At 42.2% G+C, this 19,557-nt stretch overlaps 1 protein-coding gene across 2 annotated transcripts; it reads left to right on the top strand.

The window, feature by feature from the left end:
• Window positions 1-12,013: 12,013 nt before the first annotated feature.
• On the top strand, window positions 12,014-17,796 carry LOC147623691 (uncharacterized). 2 transcript variants are annotated; one of them, XM_086820289.1, is made up of 6 exons: window positions 12,014-12,644; window positions 13,497-15,527; window positions 16,756-16,806; window positions 16,940-17,038; window positions 17,161-17,316; window positions 17,442-17,796. In XM_086820289.1, the coding sequence occupies exons 2-6, from the start codon at window positions 13,545-13,547 to the stop codon at window positions 17,568-17,570; spliced, it is 2,418 nt and encodes an 805-aa protein (XP_086676415.1). In that variant the 5' UTR covers window positions 12,014-12,644; window positions 13,497-13,544; the 3' UTR covers window positions 17,571-17,796. The 2 variants fall into 2 exon arrangements, with proteins under 2 accessions (XP_086676415.1, XP_086676416.1); XM_086820290.1 differs by having other exon boundaries at window positions 12,039-12,644; window positions 13,448-15,527.
• Window positions 17,797-19,557: the final 1,761 nt, after the last annotated feature.

Here is a 19,557-nt window from a genome sequence, read left to right as displayed (position 1 = left end):
CAATACACTGATACATGTCAACATGGCTTTTATGACCTTCATGGACAAAGAGGAACTAAATATTGAGCCAGCCAATGACTCAAGGTGGGACTTCCAAAGGCCATACAACAAGCATTGCATTAATAAATACGAGGTCAAGTCGTAACTTGATCTTATATGAAACATGGGTAGCATCAGATAGACCACACCTTGAACCCACTAATACGTAAATACGTAGTGTTCACTTGATACCTACGAGAGCTGAGGGATTTTTAAATGTTAACATCTCCATCAGAAATAATTCCTTGGTCGGGAAGGTGTTTGTCATGTGTGTAGGTTCCATGGAAGAGGAAATGATTCTAGGATGATCCTGGATCTATGCAAGTAAATGCAATATCCAATGGGAAGAAAGGATAACATTGTTAAGCACAGGCGACAGGGTCATGTCCATACCCTTATGGAGTTTGACAAACAAAGGGAAACACATCATAACTGATGAACAAACAACAACGAGTGCAGTGGCAACACCTCAGAAAACAGAACCAACATTAGTCCCACGAAGCTTGCACACACAATACCCAACATCTAAGGGTACAGAAGTGGTGCCCAAGATTCAACTTAAAAATCAACTCGACAAAAAGGACACCATGGATGATATGGGGACCATAAGAAGAATCTGTAAAAATTTCAAAAGTAAGACCTTGCTGACACAAACAGATTGGCAGGACTCCAAGCATCCCAATAGACCTCAAAGGTTCCATAAGCAATGGGTCCGAAAGGACTTACTATAAGCACAAGGATGCTACCAAGGCAATACGGCAATATGGGTACCCAAACCCCACTCAGAGCCAATACCACAAGTAGTTCAAGTCATAAAAAAGAGAGTAGTAAGAGTATACAACATTAACTCCCAACTCAAGCAAGAATCTCGCCAACCCTTGTGTGGAGGAAAAAGACAACTTAGCCAAATGGGTTGAGAATTGCCAAAGGTCCAACAAAAGTACCCACTCCGGTTACAGAACTGAACAAGGAACCTAAAGGTAGAAACAAAGAAGTTTAGCAAAGAGACACAGATAGAAGCCCTCCACCACAAGGCGCAGTGACAACATTATTCAGTTGGGTGGAAGGAACAATTAAAAACTCCCACATAGAGCTAAAACAACTGTATCAACAAATGCCCAAAAGTGCCCACCAGGTGACCCCTTGGTTCTCGTGGCAATAAAACAAAAGGGTGGCCAATGGTTCCACAATGGGTATGAGGTAAGCAAGGTATCATTCACTCATCATGTGCATGTTTGACTACTTGAGCATGAAGGAAAAAATGAGAAGATATCAATCTTATGCATTCAAACTTCGAAAAGATTCATGCCATGAACAAATTCAAAAACATTCACACTATGAACAAATTCACAAAGGTTCACGTCGTGAAAATTTCAAAAAATGTTCACGCCGTGAAACGGTAATTTCTCACGGGCCAATCAAGTAGTGCCACATGGTGTTCTTCATTAAGGCAGCCACCCTGTCCGGCGACTGCGTTATAAAATCCAAATTGTTTCCTCTTTCGTCATTTTGCATCGTGTGCCTTGAATCTTTGATTGCAGATCGCTTTTGTCTGCATCTCCCAACCCGCCATTCCGGATTTTGGCCTTATTCAACTATCTCCTTTCGAGGTGGGAGCTTGATCCTTTTTCTTTTCGTTTTCTTTTTCTTCTTGTATTTTTTATCTTCAACAAAGATTCATCAAAATCTTATGTACATACATTGTAATTAGTATAAACAATTTCTTCATGGTATCCTCACATATGCATCTCTATAATAAAGTTAAAAAATTAAAAACCCTCATAACAAACAAACTTGACAAAACGATTCACAATAACACCCTACATTTTTCACGAAAACTCAGGTTCGTGAACCTGCAGTTTCACATAAACTCACCTTTTCAATTACAGAAATCAACTTTTTCACCGAACCTACAATTTCATGGAACTTGCAATTTCACATAAACTCACCTTTTCATGGAAATCAACTTTTTCACGAAACCTGTAGTTTTACGTAAACTCACCTTTTCACAGAAATCAACTTTTTTGCAGAACATGTAGTTTCACGAAAACTCATTTTTTCACACCACATCTAGCTTTTTCACACCTAACCTTTTCATGCCTAACTTTTTCATGCCTAACCTTTTCACACCTAACCTTTTCACGGCCCGCAGATTCATGAACTCACTCTAACCATGCACCTTCATGCCACAACCTTCCCCTGACTATTACACACCCCATGATTGCTCCTACACTAACAAACTCCTCAATCCAACTAACCTATTACCCATTATTTATTTATTTATTTTTAAAGAAAAGAAAAGAAAAGATAATATCAACCCCACCAGTCGGTAGACTGATGCAATGTTCATGTACAGATGTCATCCCTCAAAGTCAGAAGCTCTCGAGACCCTAGCTGCGACTTAAGCCAGCACCACTAGATCCCCAGCAAGTTAGAGAAAGAGGCCAGTGCGTAGGGCCTAAAGATTAACTTTTTGGGCCCTTATGCCGAAGCCTTCCATGGGGCTGTCATCAACAAAGAAGCTCTCACGGCCCATGGAAAGGTAGCCCTCCAGTACCACAGCCCAAAATGCCTCCAAATTCTAGAGGAGGCCGAAGTCAGTAAAGTTGGACAAGGTTGGTTTGGGGAAGATGGCACAGATACTCCCAAGAAGTATCAACATAGAACTCTGCAGAGTACCTCAAGAGCTACGACAAGGGGACCAAAAGGGGAAATATCACCAAAGTTGATTGCACTTCCGAGAAACTCCTCATCAGGAGATCTCATATGGGATGCTCTGCAACTTCCGCCCATAGTAAAGGTCCACGCACACACCATTGACAAAATGCCTCTGGATGCAATGCTCAAGAAAAGTTCTTACAACTCAAATGGGGCCAAGTAAAAAAACATCCAAGATGAGGCTACTAAAAAAGCTTGCAGGGCCATGTCCTTAATGCTGCAAGTGAAGCCCGTGGACAGATGCAGCAGGGTCACCTTGAACAAGATTGCAAAAGCACATAAGGAGAAAGAAGACGACTGGGTATACTATGTCCATAAGGAGATGGAGAACTACTTAAAGGCCCACCAATCCAAAATCTGTAACCCATACCTACTCACGCAGGTTCTCAATCAAGTAGCAAAAAGCACATAAGGAGAAAGAAGACGACTGGGTATACTATGTCCATAAGGAGATGGAGAACTACTTAAAGGCCCACCAATCCAAAATCTGTAACCCATACCTACTCACACAGGTTCTCAATCACGTAGCAAAAACGCCTCTCAAGGAGCCCGAAGCAAAGGAGCACATGCAATTAGCACTGCTACCAGACCAACCCAAATTAACAGCAACTGAAGATATGCAAAGAAGGGCAGGCTATCTTGATGGAGACCCAAGAAATCATGAGGCAGATCAAGAAGGGGCAAAAAAAGAAGTCAGATAAGAAGATGAGGGGAGTGCTTCCAGGTATAGCTGTTGAGTCACAGAGATTAGAGGAGGAGGTGGCCCAGGAAATCCGCACATACCAAGAGGCATTGCAAGAAACCACTCTCAGCCAACAAGCCACACAGAAGCCCATGCAACAAGTTACTCCTCCGACAAGCCCGGCTCAACTAATTTTTACATATCTATCTCCCCTCAAAGAATCAACTCTGGCAAACACGCCAACAGAGACAGTGCCTGAACAAGCACGCTTGAATAAGCAACACCAATAAAGGCTGAGGAAAGACAAGGCGTTGAGGCGGCCGCAACTCCAATACAAGAAACATAGGCCCCAATTGACACAAGCAAAAGACAACGAAGTCTAGAGGCATCCAGTCTAAGCAAGAGAAGACAACTGGAAGATGAAGTAAGAATACCCCAGCTGGCCTCCCTGTAGAACATCGACTATCAACAACAATTCTTGTTGCAAGAGACCATGGAAGGACTAGATGAGCTGCTCAACCAACCGCAGACTGGGCTGGAAGAAGAAGCAAGCACAAGTGCAATCTGGGAGCAAGAACAGAATGTTTGGCGGTGCCACCTCTTGACAACGCACATGCTCCACGACCGTAATGCCGCCCTTTGGAAACAAGTAAACGATGCATCCACACAAGTGCAAAAATTAAAAGCCAACTTGGAAGCAACTGAAGCTACCCATAAGGATGTCATCATCACATGAAGAGCTTGAGGAGCAAGAGAAAAGGTATAATCCCCTAGAGAGCAATAACATGGTCCTCGGCCAAACAATCGTGCAAAGAATCAAGGAAAATGTGGAACGGCAAACTAGAAGAAGCAAAGAAGCAGCTTTAGAAAGAGGTCACCCACACAAAGGAGCTCATTACACTTCATGCACACCAAATACAAGAGCTCCAAGCCAATGCCAGGACCAAAGAAGAAGATTTGCAATGCCAAATCTAGCAACTAATAGCACAACTAAAGGCAGAGGAGGAAAGGGCAACCTATTTACAGCATGAAAGGGAACAAACAAACAAGGCCCATATAGAAAAGATTAGGAACACTTAATGAAACAATAAGTGCAAGCCAGGCCAAAGTACAAAGAAAAGAGTTGGCACATCAAGAGGCAATGGCGCAACTCACATAACAACTACACGACACTCAGAGGCTAGCTGCCCAAAGGCTCCAGTGAATCACAGAAGCCCAGGAAAGAGAAGCAACGGCTAGGCAAGTGCACGAACACACAACCAAAAGATTTGAGGAATTAGATACTGCAAGGATGGTCTGAGAAACAGCAATTTCAAACCTCCTTAGCAACACTGACTCCCACCTATAAGAGTTAGAGCGTCAACTGGCGATACAAGATGGAAGTCAGCGGGGCTAGAGCCTAACAATGATCTCCGCCTCCTCCTTGAGCGCGCCTCCGAGTTGGGTCAGTTGGTTAGTAATTCCTCGGGCCCCTCCTCAAACTCTTACCTTGTTTTTGTCTACACTAACACTCTCTCTACTTCAGTATGACATAAATCTATCTGAAGATATAGGCCTAGGAGAACTAACCCTAATTAAACAAAATACTGAAAGAGATGCTGATCTTACCATAATAATGGGAATTTTGCGGGACTTAGTATTAACTAATCCACAAGACATCTTTTTCTATCCTATACATCCTATAGTGCTTAACCTTCGTAGTTGGTGTCGTGTTCTCCAAAATCTAGAAATTCTAGACAATAGTGTCAAAAAATTAGACTTGTTTGTCCCATATGACATTCCTGAGATGCCCGCCAACTATGAGGTAGTAGCAGATAGGTACCAATGGATTATTAGTCATAGGTGTCTAGAAGTATATAACACTCACCACCATCTAATTTATGTGAGTCCACTTTATATCATTCTTTTGGCATTCTAAAACTCTATTCTAATATCTACAAGCACTTAGAAGCCATGCTAATAACAAGTGTACAATACAATTTTGATGCTACCCACATAGAATATCTCACTATCAAATCCAAAGACACTCCATACTTACAAGAATTTATTAAGTCTCATAAGCCTAGCCACGCATCCCCTAGCATAGGTCAGGGTGTCAAGAAGAATCCTCTTCTTCATTTTCAAAATCAACTTACCCTGTCTATTCTAATGTGGCTAGTAAGTTACTTAACCCATATCCTAACACGCCACCTACTAACACATCTCAAGCTGACTGCATTTTATCATCCTTCAATCCTTTAGAGATAGATTTTCCCACTAACCCTTTCGCCTCGAGGAGATACTGGCACCTCACCCATCTCCACCATGGCACTCTCAAGAGGTACAACATCCTATCCCGCAAGATAATATTGAGGCATTTACTGATGGCAACATTTTGGAATCTTTATCAGGCGCAGAGTACGAGGGTTTCATTCATGCTGGAAACCCTCTTTTGAAGCTAAAGTTAATGTTCAAAGTCCTCATGCAGATAATTCCCTTTGAGACAACTAGATGAATAATGCCAAAAGCTTACTCGGAAGTCACCCCAACAAAATAGCACAATGTGCCATACCCTCTCCGAGCTCCACGCCCTGAATTAGAAGAATTACTTCCATTGGCTAGAGAGGGTACATTATGGGCGAATGTGGCATGGCACACAAAGTTGGCAAACCCCGAGCTAGCTGATCTGCTAGAAATACGGATCATTACATTCATGATCAACTACTGCTTTCGAAGGTGGAGGAAAGCACACCATGTGCACACAAGAGGCGGCTACACCACCATAGTCACCAATGAAGGGCACCCTATATTGGAAGACTTTGGCATACAACCAGACTGGCGAAAGGAGTACCTAGCAATTTCGGAATACAGCCAAGTGTATATGGGCGCGCCACCAACACTACAGGTGGATCCTTTATACATGCCAGTTAAAAGAAGATGGACACCACTTGAATTTCAGAAAGCCAAAAGGTGCAACTCACATGATGTTTGCTACAACGTCCCAATTTTTATACCAGCAACATTTGCAATCATATAGAAGCAAAGACACCAAATTCTTACTGTATGGATACGGACATGGAGCAGAATTCCAAACCCCGCAATTGTGGCCAGCATCAGATTTTTAAAATTGGTGGTGGTGCTTAGACGAACCCAAGGTGCCCTACGATGGGTATAAAGCAGAACACCTGAAGTTCGACACATGAACCAAGGGCCATCCGACACAGGGGTATCATGCTTTACTACCACACTGACTGCAATGTCTTCCACGCTACATGCATATAACATTTGAAGACATGGTGGATACAGGATTCTGGAGATCCCACTCAGCATTCTGACGCACACTCAAAAAGCTCCAATCTAGAAGGAACTTCTACGGACATGAGTTCGGTGGCCAGGTCTTTAGACCTCGGTAACAGGTTCTATGGACAGAACCTACATTAGGAAGGGGGGATGTTAATCCCGTTTTGGATTAACAAACATGATCCTCCAATTGAGGACATTAATAAGTGTCATGAAACGACACTATAAAAGTTGTACATTATGAGATATTGGCCACCAAAGGCCTAGTAAGTAAGTTTTGGGCACCTAAGTGTGAATAAGGGCACCTAAGTTTTGGGCATCTAAGTGTGAATAAGGTCCAAATGTATGTAAGGCATTTTCTCATAATGTAAAGACACAATCCCCTTTATGCTATAGAGAGATCTTCTTTTGTGTCGTGAGGGAGATTAAGAGAGAGCATTCTAGCATTGTTTCTCTTCTATGCTTGTGTGATTCATGCTTGTGTGGAAGAGTGAGAGAGAGAGAGCAATTGCCTTATGCGATGGTGTGACTCTACGGTGACAGCGTGGAGGTGGAGCTTGGAGGTTGGAGCTTAACAAGCGAGTTTGGAGGCCTCAAGGGACTCGAGTTCGAAGCATTGGCAAGTGCCCTACGTTAGTTGTGATCTATTGCTCATCCTTTAGGTGAATGTGTTGAGTTCCCTCTTGGAGGTATGGTAGCCCATAACACTTTCTAAGACCATGCATAATCAACGTCATTGAACTTTTACAACAAGGATTGTGGATCGGGAAGACTCAAACACTACATCATAAATATATCATGTGCTATTGTGTGGTGTCGGCACATGAATGACCCTTGGAATTTTGCATGCATATAAAACAAGCTAAATGATGGCATATACAATTTTTGTTCATTTGATACCCAAAAAAAGAAAGTACAATCCACTTTCTTTTCAATCATGCGCACCACTAACAAGAACTCCGCCTCCTCCTCCTAGAACTCTACCTCCTCCTCCTCCTAGAACTCTACCTCCTCCTCCTCAAGGAATCGGACCACTCTGTAATTCACCTTGGGAATCTTCTCTCTTTCAACTCACTTGGTTTTTGCCCTAAAAAAAATTTGTACATTTTCTCTTTGCATACTCAAGGGTCTTTTTGTGACTACTACTTTAAGGAACTACATTATATTTTATCATATTTTGCTAATTTTAAATCTACATGCAAATTTAATACTTTTTTTAGGAGGCCATAATATTGATGCACTCTCTTTTCTTTTATATTTTTATAGTTAAGTTAAATTTCCTTTATTGATTTCACTCTATTTTTTCTCTTTATATGTACCAAGAATCAAAATTTTCCTTTTGACAGATAAATATGAAGTGTAAAATCTTGGTGGCATGGGGTTTGGACTTATGTAGTTTTGGTGGATAAAACAAGGCCGAAAACCACGAGGAAAAAATTTTGAATTCTTTCAGTTTTTTAATAGATTGTTTAATCATGCACATCACACATGCATTGGTCTTTTTGTTTGGTTACTTATATTTGATTTAAAGAATTATATAGATTAAAGTTTTTTGTTTCTTTAAAAGTTTAACATGTTATATTTGGTACAACATGTAAGAAAACCATTACATGTAAAAACATAAATCTATATGAAATATACCAAGTGCCCCTCACAAACTATTGAGGCTACTTTATATAATTAGGCCTCCAATTTCACTATGTATAATTTTGAACCTTAGAAAACAGACAAGGTTTTGGCCTTTCATTCTTTCACAAAAAGAAAAAATAATAGACATTTACAAGGTTTTGCATACAACGTATCATATATACACCTTTTTTAATAGTACTTTGTTTACTTTACTTCATCTCATTCAGCCCATTGTGAAACCCTAATCATCTAAAAGAAGTTTTTGAGCTAGTGATCTCTCTCTCTCTCTCTCTCTCTCTCTCTCTCTCTCTCTCTCTCTCTCTCTCTCTCTCTCTCTCTCTCTCTCTCTCTCTCTCTCTCTCATGCCTTGGAATCTTATGCAAGGCTTATGCAATACTCGGGGAGGATGATCTCTCTCATGCCTTGGAATCTTATACAAGGCTTATGCAATACTCGAGGAGGATGATCTCTCTCTTGGATGGGGAAGCCCCACTCACTCTCTCATACAACAAAGAGGAGTTCTCACTCTCTCTCATGGAGGAGAGAGAAACACTCTTTGTCTCTCTCTTCATATACCAAAGTCTCTAATGCAACATACATAAGTGCTTGTTACCATTGTGAAGGATTAAAAGGTTATATTCTATTTTTTTGGGGGGTGTAAGTGGAAAAAGTCATCTCTTCCTAAGGTCAAGGAGTTACTTTATGGGAGTAAAGCATGCATTTTCATAAATAAAGTGAATATGCATGCTTACAAAAAAACTTAGATGGATAAAAGGGCTCGATAAATCAAAGTCTTGACCACTGTTTGATATGCCCTTACAAAATATTTTTTAAAAATGGGCGTGTTTTTAAACTTGACCACATATAGTAAAATACAATAAGAAATTTTACTAGGGAGAATTTTCATAGCTTAAGAAAATTGTTTTTGTAGAGAGAGAGAGAGAGAGAGAGAGAGAGAGAGAGAGAGAGAGAGAGAGAGAGAGAGAGAGAGAGAGAGAGAGAGAGAGAGAGAGAGAGAGAGAGAGAGAGAATTTGAAGACAAGAAGTGGTCAAGAGGGTTAGTGGGGCGATAGGGGAGTTGGCGTGGCAAATTTTATAAATGTCTATGAAGACTTAGAGGAGGCGAATGCCTTGTAGCTAACACTAAATAAATATAGAATAGATAGATACAATCCAATCATGTAAGCGTGAAGAATTCTTTTGTCTACATGAACCTAAAGCATTTTTTTTATTGAAACATTGTTAACACCATGCATCAACACACTCTAAAGCAATAAAGAGGCTAGCATTCCTAAAATAACGCAAGTTCCAATAAAGTTCAATGCTTGGCTTAATCTTAAATTATCCCCCCTCCCCCACGCACACACCCGCCCCACCACCACCACCACTACCATAAAAATTATCCTAGTTGCTTTCATTAGAGTTTGCATGAACAACATATCATTGAAAATTTGACATTCATATTTCCTTTGCTTAAGGAGAAATCTATCTCAGCTTGCATTTAAATAAACAAATTTTGCATACATTGGTAGTTGCATCCTTTAATTAAAAGACAGTCACATTTCCTTTGCTTCATAAGTGTTTGTTTAAGGGAGTATAATGATGAGAGGGAGTGGGATGCTCAACGAGGAAAAAAGAAATAAAACCTCATATTTCATTGGCTTTTTTTTTGTGATCAATAGTATATATTTATCTATAAGTGAAAGGTCCAATACACTTTTAAGACAAAAACATCAGAACCTTCCTCCACTACAGAGCACTAATTTTCACTCTTGACTTCGTTAAGGAGTTTACAAAGACCATCTCTCTTCCTTTAACAAAAAGCTAGACGCTCCTAAGAAATTTGATAACCTAGCATGATGCAAGCCTCCATTGTTGCTTTTGTGGTACAACCCCTTAGGGTTTTCTTTTCCAAACTGCCTTCTTTGACCAAATTTTTACTATGGGTCTTGTTCCCACCGGGTTCTCAATGAATGCAAAAAAGGTATGATCAATCTGTTTTTCCTTGAGATACCATCTTCTGGTCTTAGGCCCAAATTTGGGCAGTCTGCATTTTTAGCCTACACATAGTCTCTCCTGCAAAAGATAAGCCAAGGTTTACAAGCCCCCGGGCCCCCGGTGTGTTCGAGGTTTCACCCAAAGTAAGCTATACATCAAGTAATGGTCCTCTGCAGATTCAATAGGAGCAGATCCAATCCATCTCCTCTTAGCCTATTTAAATTACATATAGACCAACACATGAACACACATCTATGCATAGCATCTGCTGCATCAATACCAACAACAAAGGAGATCCACAACTAGAGCATCCTTGAGTAGAAGATTGTTGACCCTTAGCTTCCTTGAGGGGTACTGGGAGAAATCAAGATTGTCCCCATCATTAATAGACCATCACCATTTCAAGGTAAGCCTGAATACCCACCCCCTTTTCCACCCATTTAGCAATCTTTGTCCAAGTCCCTCTGATGGGGCTGGGCATTCCCAAAATGCATGTCTCCATCCTTTAAAGAGGATCTGCATCTGGGGCAAGCTCCACACTAAGACGTATAAGGTTTTAAAAACCTTATGACGCCTTAGAAAATTGACCCTTCTGTTTGTGCCTACCCAATCTTAACCTTACAAACCACCCTCCCATTTTTTATGCAGCGACTTTTGCTCTACCCCACAATCACTCACACTCCTCGACCTCTACCTTTTGCACCTTAGACTCTACACTGCCTCTCAATCACATTGCACCCTTGCCCTCCACCTAGTCCTTTGTGTGTTGACCCCAAAATGCAATGCATCTCTAGAGAGTTCCTTGCCCCCGAGAGAGAGAGAGAGAGAGAGAGAGAGAGAGAGAGAGAGAGAGAGAGAGAGAGCAGCAAACCTAGGCTATGATTTATTTATTATGATCCATGGTAAGAAGTTACATTTTAGGGGAACAAGCCAGCGAATAGGTTTAGACTCAAGATCCTTATTTTGATAGATTTAAGAGTTGCCTTATTTTGATTGGTTGAAAAATATGTTTCTCATACTAATTTACTAATGAGCATTGTACACCCGCACATTTATTAGTTAATGCTTGAAAGGGTGGGCCCTGGGCCTATACTACGGAATCCGGATGCATGTTGTCGGCAGGTAATGTTTTATTTATTTATAAAAATGTGGCTAGATTACATCCACGGACCACAATATAAAAATAAAAATAAAAATGAAAAAACAAGAATTTTTGGGGCGTAGGGGGAGATCAAATTGGCGGGGAGCGAGTCGATTGCAAAATAAAAAAAGCAAAATAAAAAAGCGGCAGATACCAGTACTGGACAAGGACAGTATTAAAGAGCCAGCTAATTGGACACGACTGGTAGTGACCTGTAAAAGCTGCCAGCTGGATTGCCACGTACTGGCTGGAACCCAGCTAGTTGGACGCCGGTAGATTAAATATAGACAAAAACGAATTTTTCTTATTAACAAAATTGAATTTGTAAATTTAGTTTTAAAATTTTATAAATATTGATAAACCTCGAACTGCTAGTAAAATAAGCAAGATGAGTTTTCAGAAATTCAGCAAAGAAAACTATTCTATTTTTTCATAAAATTAAATCTAGTTATATTTTTAAGTGATTTGGAAATTGGCGGTCGCAGACCAATTTAGCTGCCCATTTGGCGGTTGCCCAACTTTGGCTACCCTAAGATGCGGCTACCTAATCTTCATTCCTCGGCTCGTCAGAAAGAGAGAGAGAGAGGGAGGGAGAGAGAAAGAAGGCTAGGGTTTTCTTGCATTTCAACCGGTGCAGCAATGGTGAAAATCGAGGCACGAAAGAGCAGTAAGGGGGGCTTTCATTGCGGTGGAGGGTTTCGAGGGTATCCGGGACGGCGAAGAAATCCAGGCTATGGCTAGGCGAAGCTGTGTACAGTAGAGAGAGAAAGAGAGAGAGAGAGGGGTTGTGGTGGGCTATTGGCGGCGCGTTGAAGTTCTCTACAGTGACACACAGAGAGAGAGAGAGAGAGAGAGAGAGAGGAGAGGCAGGCTATGGCGAGTTGAAGCTTTCTAGAGAGAGAAAGATAGCAGGCCTCGGCGAGTTGAAGCTTTCCATAGAGAGAGAGAGAGAGAGAGAGAGAGAGAAGGGCAATGGCGCGCTGAAGCTCTCTACAATAGAGACAGAGAGTGTGTCGTCTTTCCCATTCCCCTTTCTATTGCCATCGTTGCTGCTGCAGAGTACCAATCGAATGATCGTTAGCTGAGTAGTGCCATCACCAACGCTTTGGCCCGCGGTCCCCTCACCATGACAGAACAAACAGGGCGAACAGTCCACAGGTATACGTTCGACCGTTTTGTATCACAGGTGCAGTAGCTCTGTCTGTCGAGCAGGTGCTCATGTGCATCGCAACACCGATGATCGCGTGGTGATGCACAAGCATCCTCTTTTCTAGGGTTTCCTACGATAGCACGGGGCATAAACAGCAGCCTCTTGCTTACGGTTTTTGGCCATGACCGTTGATCGGTGCACAACCAGCTAGCATCTTCTATGCTTAGGGTTTCCGGCTATGACACAACGCTGGATGCTTCCTTAACTTCTCGTATAGTCGATTCCAGTTCACGTTTGCACGAAAGAGACCCTTGCCCTTCCATAAGTAAAGCACTAGCTGCTATGGCATGGCCTCTGCTCCTCTGCGTGGCTTGCATTGGTTTCTTCATTGTCGAGGATCAGAAGCCCTGGTTCTTTCCAGATCAAATTGCACCTTCCTCCACCTTCTGTACCACTCTTCTGACCATTAAACTCACCCGTACGTTGTTAACTTTCTAATCCACCATCGCCTTGGCTACGGTGTCTAGAGATCAACGTTGGCCTTCACGATTTCCAAATGCTACTAAACATGCGTGATGGAGTCTTATGTCCAGTCTCTCCTTGTGACGTATATCAGCCTTGCATTTTGCACCAATTTAATCACCCTTGCATTTTGTACTAAACCTCATTTGACATTTGTGATTTAGATAATTCCCTCCAATCATAAGCGAGCTTACTCTGGTTTTCTGATTTTCGTACTAGTGTTACCAGCAGTATAGTTGAATGGACACAGTTTGGATTGTCTTTTCCTAATGGTCTTGATGGCATGCAGATTCCTGTATTTGTGTCAACATTGAAGCTAGTCACTTGGTCCTTTGCAGGTGGTAAACACAAAAAAAAAGGTTGCAGCAACACGATATATTTTTGCCATGGCCGGGAGTAGGGGAAGTTGTGGTTCACGGCTTCCAGACATGCATTATTCTCAAAGATTAAAAAGTCAAACTTTCAATAAAAAGAGCAGTAGTCATGTCAGATCATCAAAGGTGCTGGCAGAAGATGAAAGATCCAGTTCAAGAAGTGATAGCTACTACCGTAGATCTGGCAACAGGTCTTCTTTTACGTACAATACTAGCACCACAGGTTTATCCAAACAGGATTACACAAGTGCTTCTAGCTCATCATCCAGGTGCTCGAGTATTTTGAAGGCTTTCAGTGGAACTCAAACCAGTTCCTTACCTGCTATGCAGAATTTTAGGCAGGATGTACCAGGAAGTTCTGATGATTCTGGATCAGACCTTGACATAGAAGTTGGAGAAAGTTTGGTTTCTGGTATTAGTGATCCAGCTGGGTGGGACAATGTCGCATCTTCGTCAGTCAATAATTTTTCGGGCTTGAAAAGTGACTTTATGGAAGGGGATAATGGGGTTTCAAGGAAGCCAAAGAGTCATTATGTAGGTACATTAAGCTGGAGAGATCGATACATGTCACAACCTGTAAGGGCTCATGGCTCCACAAGCAGGAGTTTATATGTAGGTCAGGGAAGGCCACATGGGATTGCAACAGTTATAACATCTCACAAATCTCCGCAGAAAGGCTCTTCATTTAGAGCACCGCATATCGATGACTTGACAGCTCCTTTAAGCGTGGACAAAAAAGTTGGGCTCAATGCAGATCAGGTGTGCAAGAGTGACGTTGCGCGACGTGTTTCTGTAAGTGGGATGTCTTTGCCAAAGAATAGCAATGTTGCAAATTCATTTAGGCCCTTAGGCCAACCTGCTGCAAGTGCTGGTGATCTGCAGAGCAATAGGAAAAGTTATACGCAAGTTTATCATGGTCGCAGAATGAGACCAGATGACCAAGGGGCAGGGAACAGGGAGATGAACAGCGTTGGAGCTGGAACAAGCCGACGTAGGTTAAGTAACCTTGTCTGCTCATCTACAGCAGTTGTCCCACCGTCGATCTCTAGTTCGGCATTGAGCAACCTTGTCTGCTCTTCTGCAGCAGATGTCCTACCTTCTGTCTCAAGTTCACCAGTTGGTGCCACTGATCGATTTCGTATCAGAAAGAATGCAAGGGCTATTGGTCTATCTGAGGATGGAGAAGCTTCCAGGGGAATGCGGATAGGTAAAGGGCCAGTGGGAAATGGCAGTGCTCTTGGCACTGGGGAAACATTTGATAGCCTGGGTGGACAGTCTCAAGGGAAAGTTTTCTGCAGGCCTGATGTTGAACCATCTAGATCTGCAAGGTTTTCACCCCCTCATCTCCAGCATGAGATAAGGTATCATAGAAGGCAAGTTCTTTTGGAGTCAGGGTCCATGACTCACAGTGCCTCACGTGCCTTTGCACACAACCGTTCCCCGCCAACAAGTTACAGGAATAGGGGAAACAGCACAATTGTATCAAGGAGTGGGGATGGATTCGGGCCTTCATCTAGATCCAGTAATCCTTTACGTGAGCCAAGTTCTGCATTTGGGGATGACTTATCTAACCAACATGGCATAAGGAGGAGGAGCTTGTATGGGCATCAAGCTGCTGGATTAATGGGTGTGGGTAATGAAATCCCAAACAGGAACAGGCCTTATTCCCCACCCTCCAGTTCTACTTGGTCCGTCATGCATGAGATGCAATACATGCAGCCTAGTTTGGCAGGGCCGCCTCCTACAAGGCCACCTCCGCTACCACCCTTTGTAACAATTTCTCCCGAGTCAAGTGCTTCTGAAAGTGGCTTTGCCCTTCCCTCTTTTACCACCAGCCATGGCTTGTCTTCTGCCTCTGGATCAACTCGTTGTACATCTCCACCCAACCGAGAACTGGAAGGACCCAATTCATCAATTGCAGAGACTGCTGCTTTTGGTTCTTCTGTTTCTAGCGAGGAAACACGACCTCGACCTACAGTGGAGAGCCTCTCTGAGGTAACTATCTCTTTTGTCTTGCAGCTCTAGTTTGTTTGGCCTGAACTTTGAAGCCTTAATGCCTCCGGTTCTCATGAGTAACTTTCACCCCCTCTAGAGCGGTTTAAGAGTAAGAAGTCTACTCATTCTAAATAAATGGAACCTATGTACGATACTTCTTGCTATGGAGTATGAATTATCTCTTGCATTTCTCTCATGTGCAAGAATTTGCAACATATGTAGTAGTGAAACATGAAGTTGCAACATATGTAGTAGTGAATATGAAGGTACTTGTAAGCTCGCAGTGTGTGTGTTGATCTTGCAGAATTGCCTCCATTCTCTGAAAAAGTTTCTTCATTCACACATTTGTTGTGTAAGGAGCAATGTCACCTGAATTTTTGTTCATGTGTCCGCCTTGTGTGTGTATGTGTGAGCACCCTCTAAATGTGTTTCCGTGTGTGAACAACCCCTAGGACTAGATATAATGTGAAGCAATGAGGTCATGGCATACGCCAAGTGTAATTGCCTTAGTATGTTTGAAAAGTCAAAGATGCCTATTAAAGCAATGTACGTGGTGTTGTTCATTAATTATAATCATCATCGTTGAGTTCGTGTAATTTCCTGCCTCTCTTGAGCTTTGTTCTCTCTAGCGCTCTCTCTCTACTGCACCACACACCATGGATTTGTTCGATGCACCCTAGCTCCATAGCTTCTCCTTCTGCTGTGCAGCTCTTCAATCTACAGTGGTATCAGAGCTAGGTCAGGCTAGGGTTAGATATCGCTTTTCTCCAATCTCGCACTGCTGGTCGTGGTCTCCTGAAAAAGATTTGTAATAAATGTTACGTATGTTTTTCTGTGTGCTTGTGAGCACCCTCTAAATGTGCTTTGTGTGTGTGAACAACCCTATATCTAGGACTAGATATTATGCGAATGAGGTCATGGCATATGCCAAGTGTCATTGCCCTAGTATGCTTGAAAGAGTCAAAAGATAAGGCCTATGCGTATTAAAGCAACCTACGTGGTGTTTTTCATTAATTAATCAACATCACTGAGTTCGTGTAATTTCCTGCCTCTCTCTTGAGCTGTCTGTAGCGTTCTCTCTACTGCACCACACACACACACCATGAATTTGTTCGATCCACACTAGCTCCATAGCTTCTCCTTCTACTGTGCAGCTCTTCAATCTACAAATGTTACCTAAATTTCAGGGCTTATAATTTATTTGCATTGGTGGGCTTTTTGGTTACAGATATTATCAGCTTTGGAATGTATAGAGAGGGATGAAGACCTGTCGTATGAGGTAATTTATTAAATGCTGGTTCCACTCTTATTTTTTTAAAAAACATTCATTATTATCATTGTTCAAATCAAGTTTTGAATTTGTTTTGTGGGTTTTAACTATTCAAATGGTTTCTTTGTTTTTTGCTTCACAGCAAATTCTGATGCTGGAAGCTACCATACTTCTTGGTGGAGTTGGTCTGCATGATCGACACAGAGAGATGCGTATTGACATAGATAACATGTCATATGAGGTTACCTTACTCTCCTAGGCGGACAAATCAAATGATGCATTTCAGTTTTTTGAGTTTGGTTATTAATATTTGTCCATTGAGCTGTTTCTGGTGCTGGACTTTCTCTGGGTGTATGCTGTCAGGAACTTCTGGACCTTGAAGAACGAATAGGTAATGTGAACACAGGGTTGAGTGAAGAATCGATCATGAAATGTGTGCGAATAGCTAGCTATGCCTCTCCGGGGATTAACAGTGGCTATGTTCCCCAGGATATTGAAATTAAGTGCAGCATATGCCAGGTATAGCGAAAACTTACAGTTTTCATGGTTGCAGCATATGGAGCCATTGGCCAAATAGCTTTTCATCTGTACTAAAGAGCTTACGTAATGAAGAGGGCTTACTTGATGAACGTGAACTTTTACAGGAAGAGTTCGAGGAGGCTGTTGAGCTAGGTATGCTTGAATGTGGACACAGTCACCACATTGCTTGCATCAAGCAATGGCTTTTACAAAAGAACCAATGTCCCGTTTGTAAATCATCAGCTATTACATAAAGTCATCGGTATGCGTACATGTCACGCATTGCATGATGTGAAACAATAATTTTTCTTCACCTTTTGACCCGAAATAAGTCAGCCTTCTGGCACTGGTCAGGCAGTGAACCATTAATGAGCTTTGCCTTCTTTTGCCATGTACACTCCTCAAAATGTGAGTTCAATAACACCTATTTAATCTTGTATTAACCAAGATGTTGAATTTAATCCATACATTTTTCGGGAATAGTGCTTATGTTTTCAATTATATTATCAAGGGTCATGCCCGGCAATGGGTTTTGCATGCTGAGATATCTAAAGACAAGTTGATTTCGGCAGGGAAATCATCTTGAAGATTATAGTTATCAGGCTTATTGTGGCCTGATGAACATTAGCACATTCATTGACTAGTGTGCTGGTCCTTCAGAGTACCACTACTCTGTATGGAGTTGATGATTTGAAGTTGTTTTTCATAAGTGGGGGAAATAACCTGGACTTCCCATTGGTGTATACCACAGCTCTGCTTTGGATGCCCCCCAGTGACTTTATCTGCCTATTTAGTTGGAGGCACGTGGGCAGAGTGCATATTACTTCAAACCAGCATCACATAATTGATTTTTTGTCATCTGCCGGATTCACATATTACTATCTGTAAATTGATGCACGCCTATCAATCTAAAGGCGAGTTTTCTTGGGGTGACACTACAGCTGACATCGTATTGAAGCCACCCAAATGGGACTTTTTTTTCTGGGGGATAATGGTTGGCCAAATTGTAACTGCATAAGGATGGAGCCTACAAGGTGCTTCATACAAAGAAGTAGCCTTGCTTTTACAAGGTGGTGGTGGCCAGTTGTGCGGCACTGCCAGTCTAATGTGGGGTTGGCCCAGTTGTGATGGTAATGGGGGGTAAAGAAGAGAGCTTTTGTGCATGAAGAAAATTGTTGTGATGCTTTTGACTTTATTTGGGCTTCGCAGCTGCTCGACTTTATTTGGAGGTAGACAAGGACATTCGGTTTATTGGGATTTGGAGGGGCAAGCCTCAAGGGGAGAAAGTATCAGGTGCCCCACCTTTAATGTAGGTCCACAACCTACGCAATTCTTAAGGTCAACGACTACCTCTCTATGTCGCCCTGGTACCTGCTAATCCTCCTTAAAGCAGCAGGGTTACACCAGGACCTGCGATTCATGCCATCAATCCTCCAACCCCAAATTATTGTGCACGCGATGTGGTGATGTAACTGGCTTGTCGTTGGCATCTGCACCCCCGTGCAAGACCATCCCTTTGTCCTCTCCTGTAGCTTGTCATCTAGCAAGCGAAGCAACTCCCGCCTCAGTCAGGCGTAGAGAGAGTTTACAAAGAGAGGGAGACGCATATAATTGTACCTTGAAGTTAACCTTTATAGGGTGAGTGAAACAGGGCAAGCGCATAATATATATTTGAAAGAGGTAAACCTTAGAAAAAGCAGAGGTTTTTGCTACGTACTGATAAGCTTTATTAAGCTTTCTTTTTTTAAGCATGAGAAATGGAACTGAATCTCCCACCTTCGGTATTTGACAATGAACGACATGCGGCCAGGTTCTCTTTGGTCTGTATTGTCATACGCACACACACGCGAGTGCATGTGCGCGCGCGCACTGTCGCGTTTGCGCAGTCTGTCTTTTCGCAGCAGATCAGGGTTTCTACCCACATGACCCAGTGTGATAAACTGTGGTTTCCTGATGTTTCTCTTGCCTTTCACTGCATGAAACCAAGGTAGGACTATCAAAGTTAGACACAGTGGAACGGGGTTGGAATCGTGCACTTTCCACACATGCGACTACTAGTAGTCGTGCATTCAACATGCTTACTGAGCTCTGTACACAACCCGAGTTCCAATAGTGTAGTAGTTAGTGCGATGGAAAATCTGCACGCAGCAACAACTACCAGCTGCATTTTCGGCACTTCTATTGAGCTCTTAATGCCATCTAAATTCTTCCAGTCGTGCTGTGACTACGATGGAAATAGAC

The sequence above is a fragment of the Cibotium barometz genome, chromosome 26 (genome assembly GCF_041138505.1).
Source record: "Cibotium barometz isolate CiBa-2024 chromosome 26, ASM4113850v1, whole genome shotgun sequence".
NCBI lineage: Eukaryota > Viridiplantae > Streptophyta > Polypodiopsida > Cyatheales > Cibotiaceae > Cibotium > Cibotium barometz.
Note: the sequence above shows the minus strand (reverse complement) of the source record. Positions and strands in the feature narration are given on the sequence as shown.

What these genes read in the sequence shown, in the direction of transcription:
- LOC147623691 (XM_086820289.1), top strand. Translation starts at nt 13,545, where the DNA reads ATGGCCGGGAGTAGGGGAAGTTGTGGTTCACGGCTTCCAGACATGCAT. An exon ending in CAGTGGAGAGCCTCTCTGAG is followed by an intron (nt 15,528 to 16,755) that starts GTAACTATCTCT and finishes TTTTGGTTACAG; the next exon opens with ATATTATCAGCTTTGGAATG. An exon ending in ATGAAGACCTGTCGTATGAG is followed by an intron (nt 16,807 to 16,939) that starts GTAATTTATTAA and finishes TTTGCTTCACAG; the next exon opens with CAAATTCTGATGCTGGAAGC.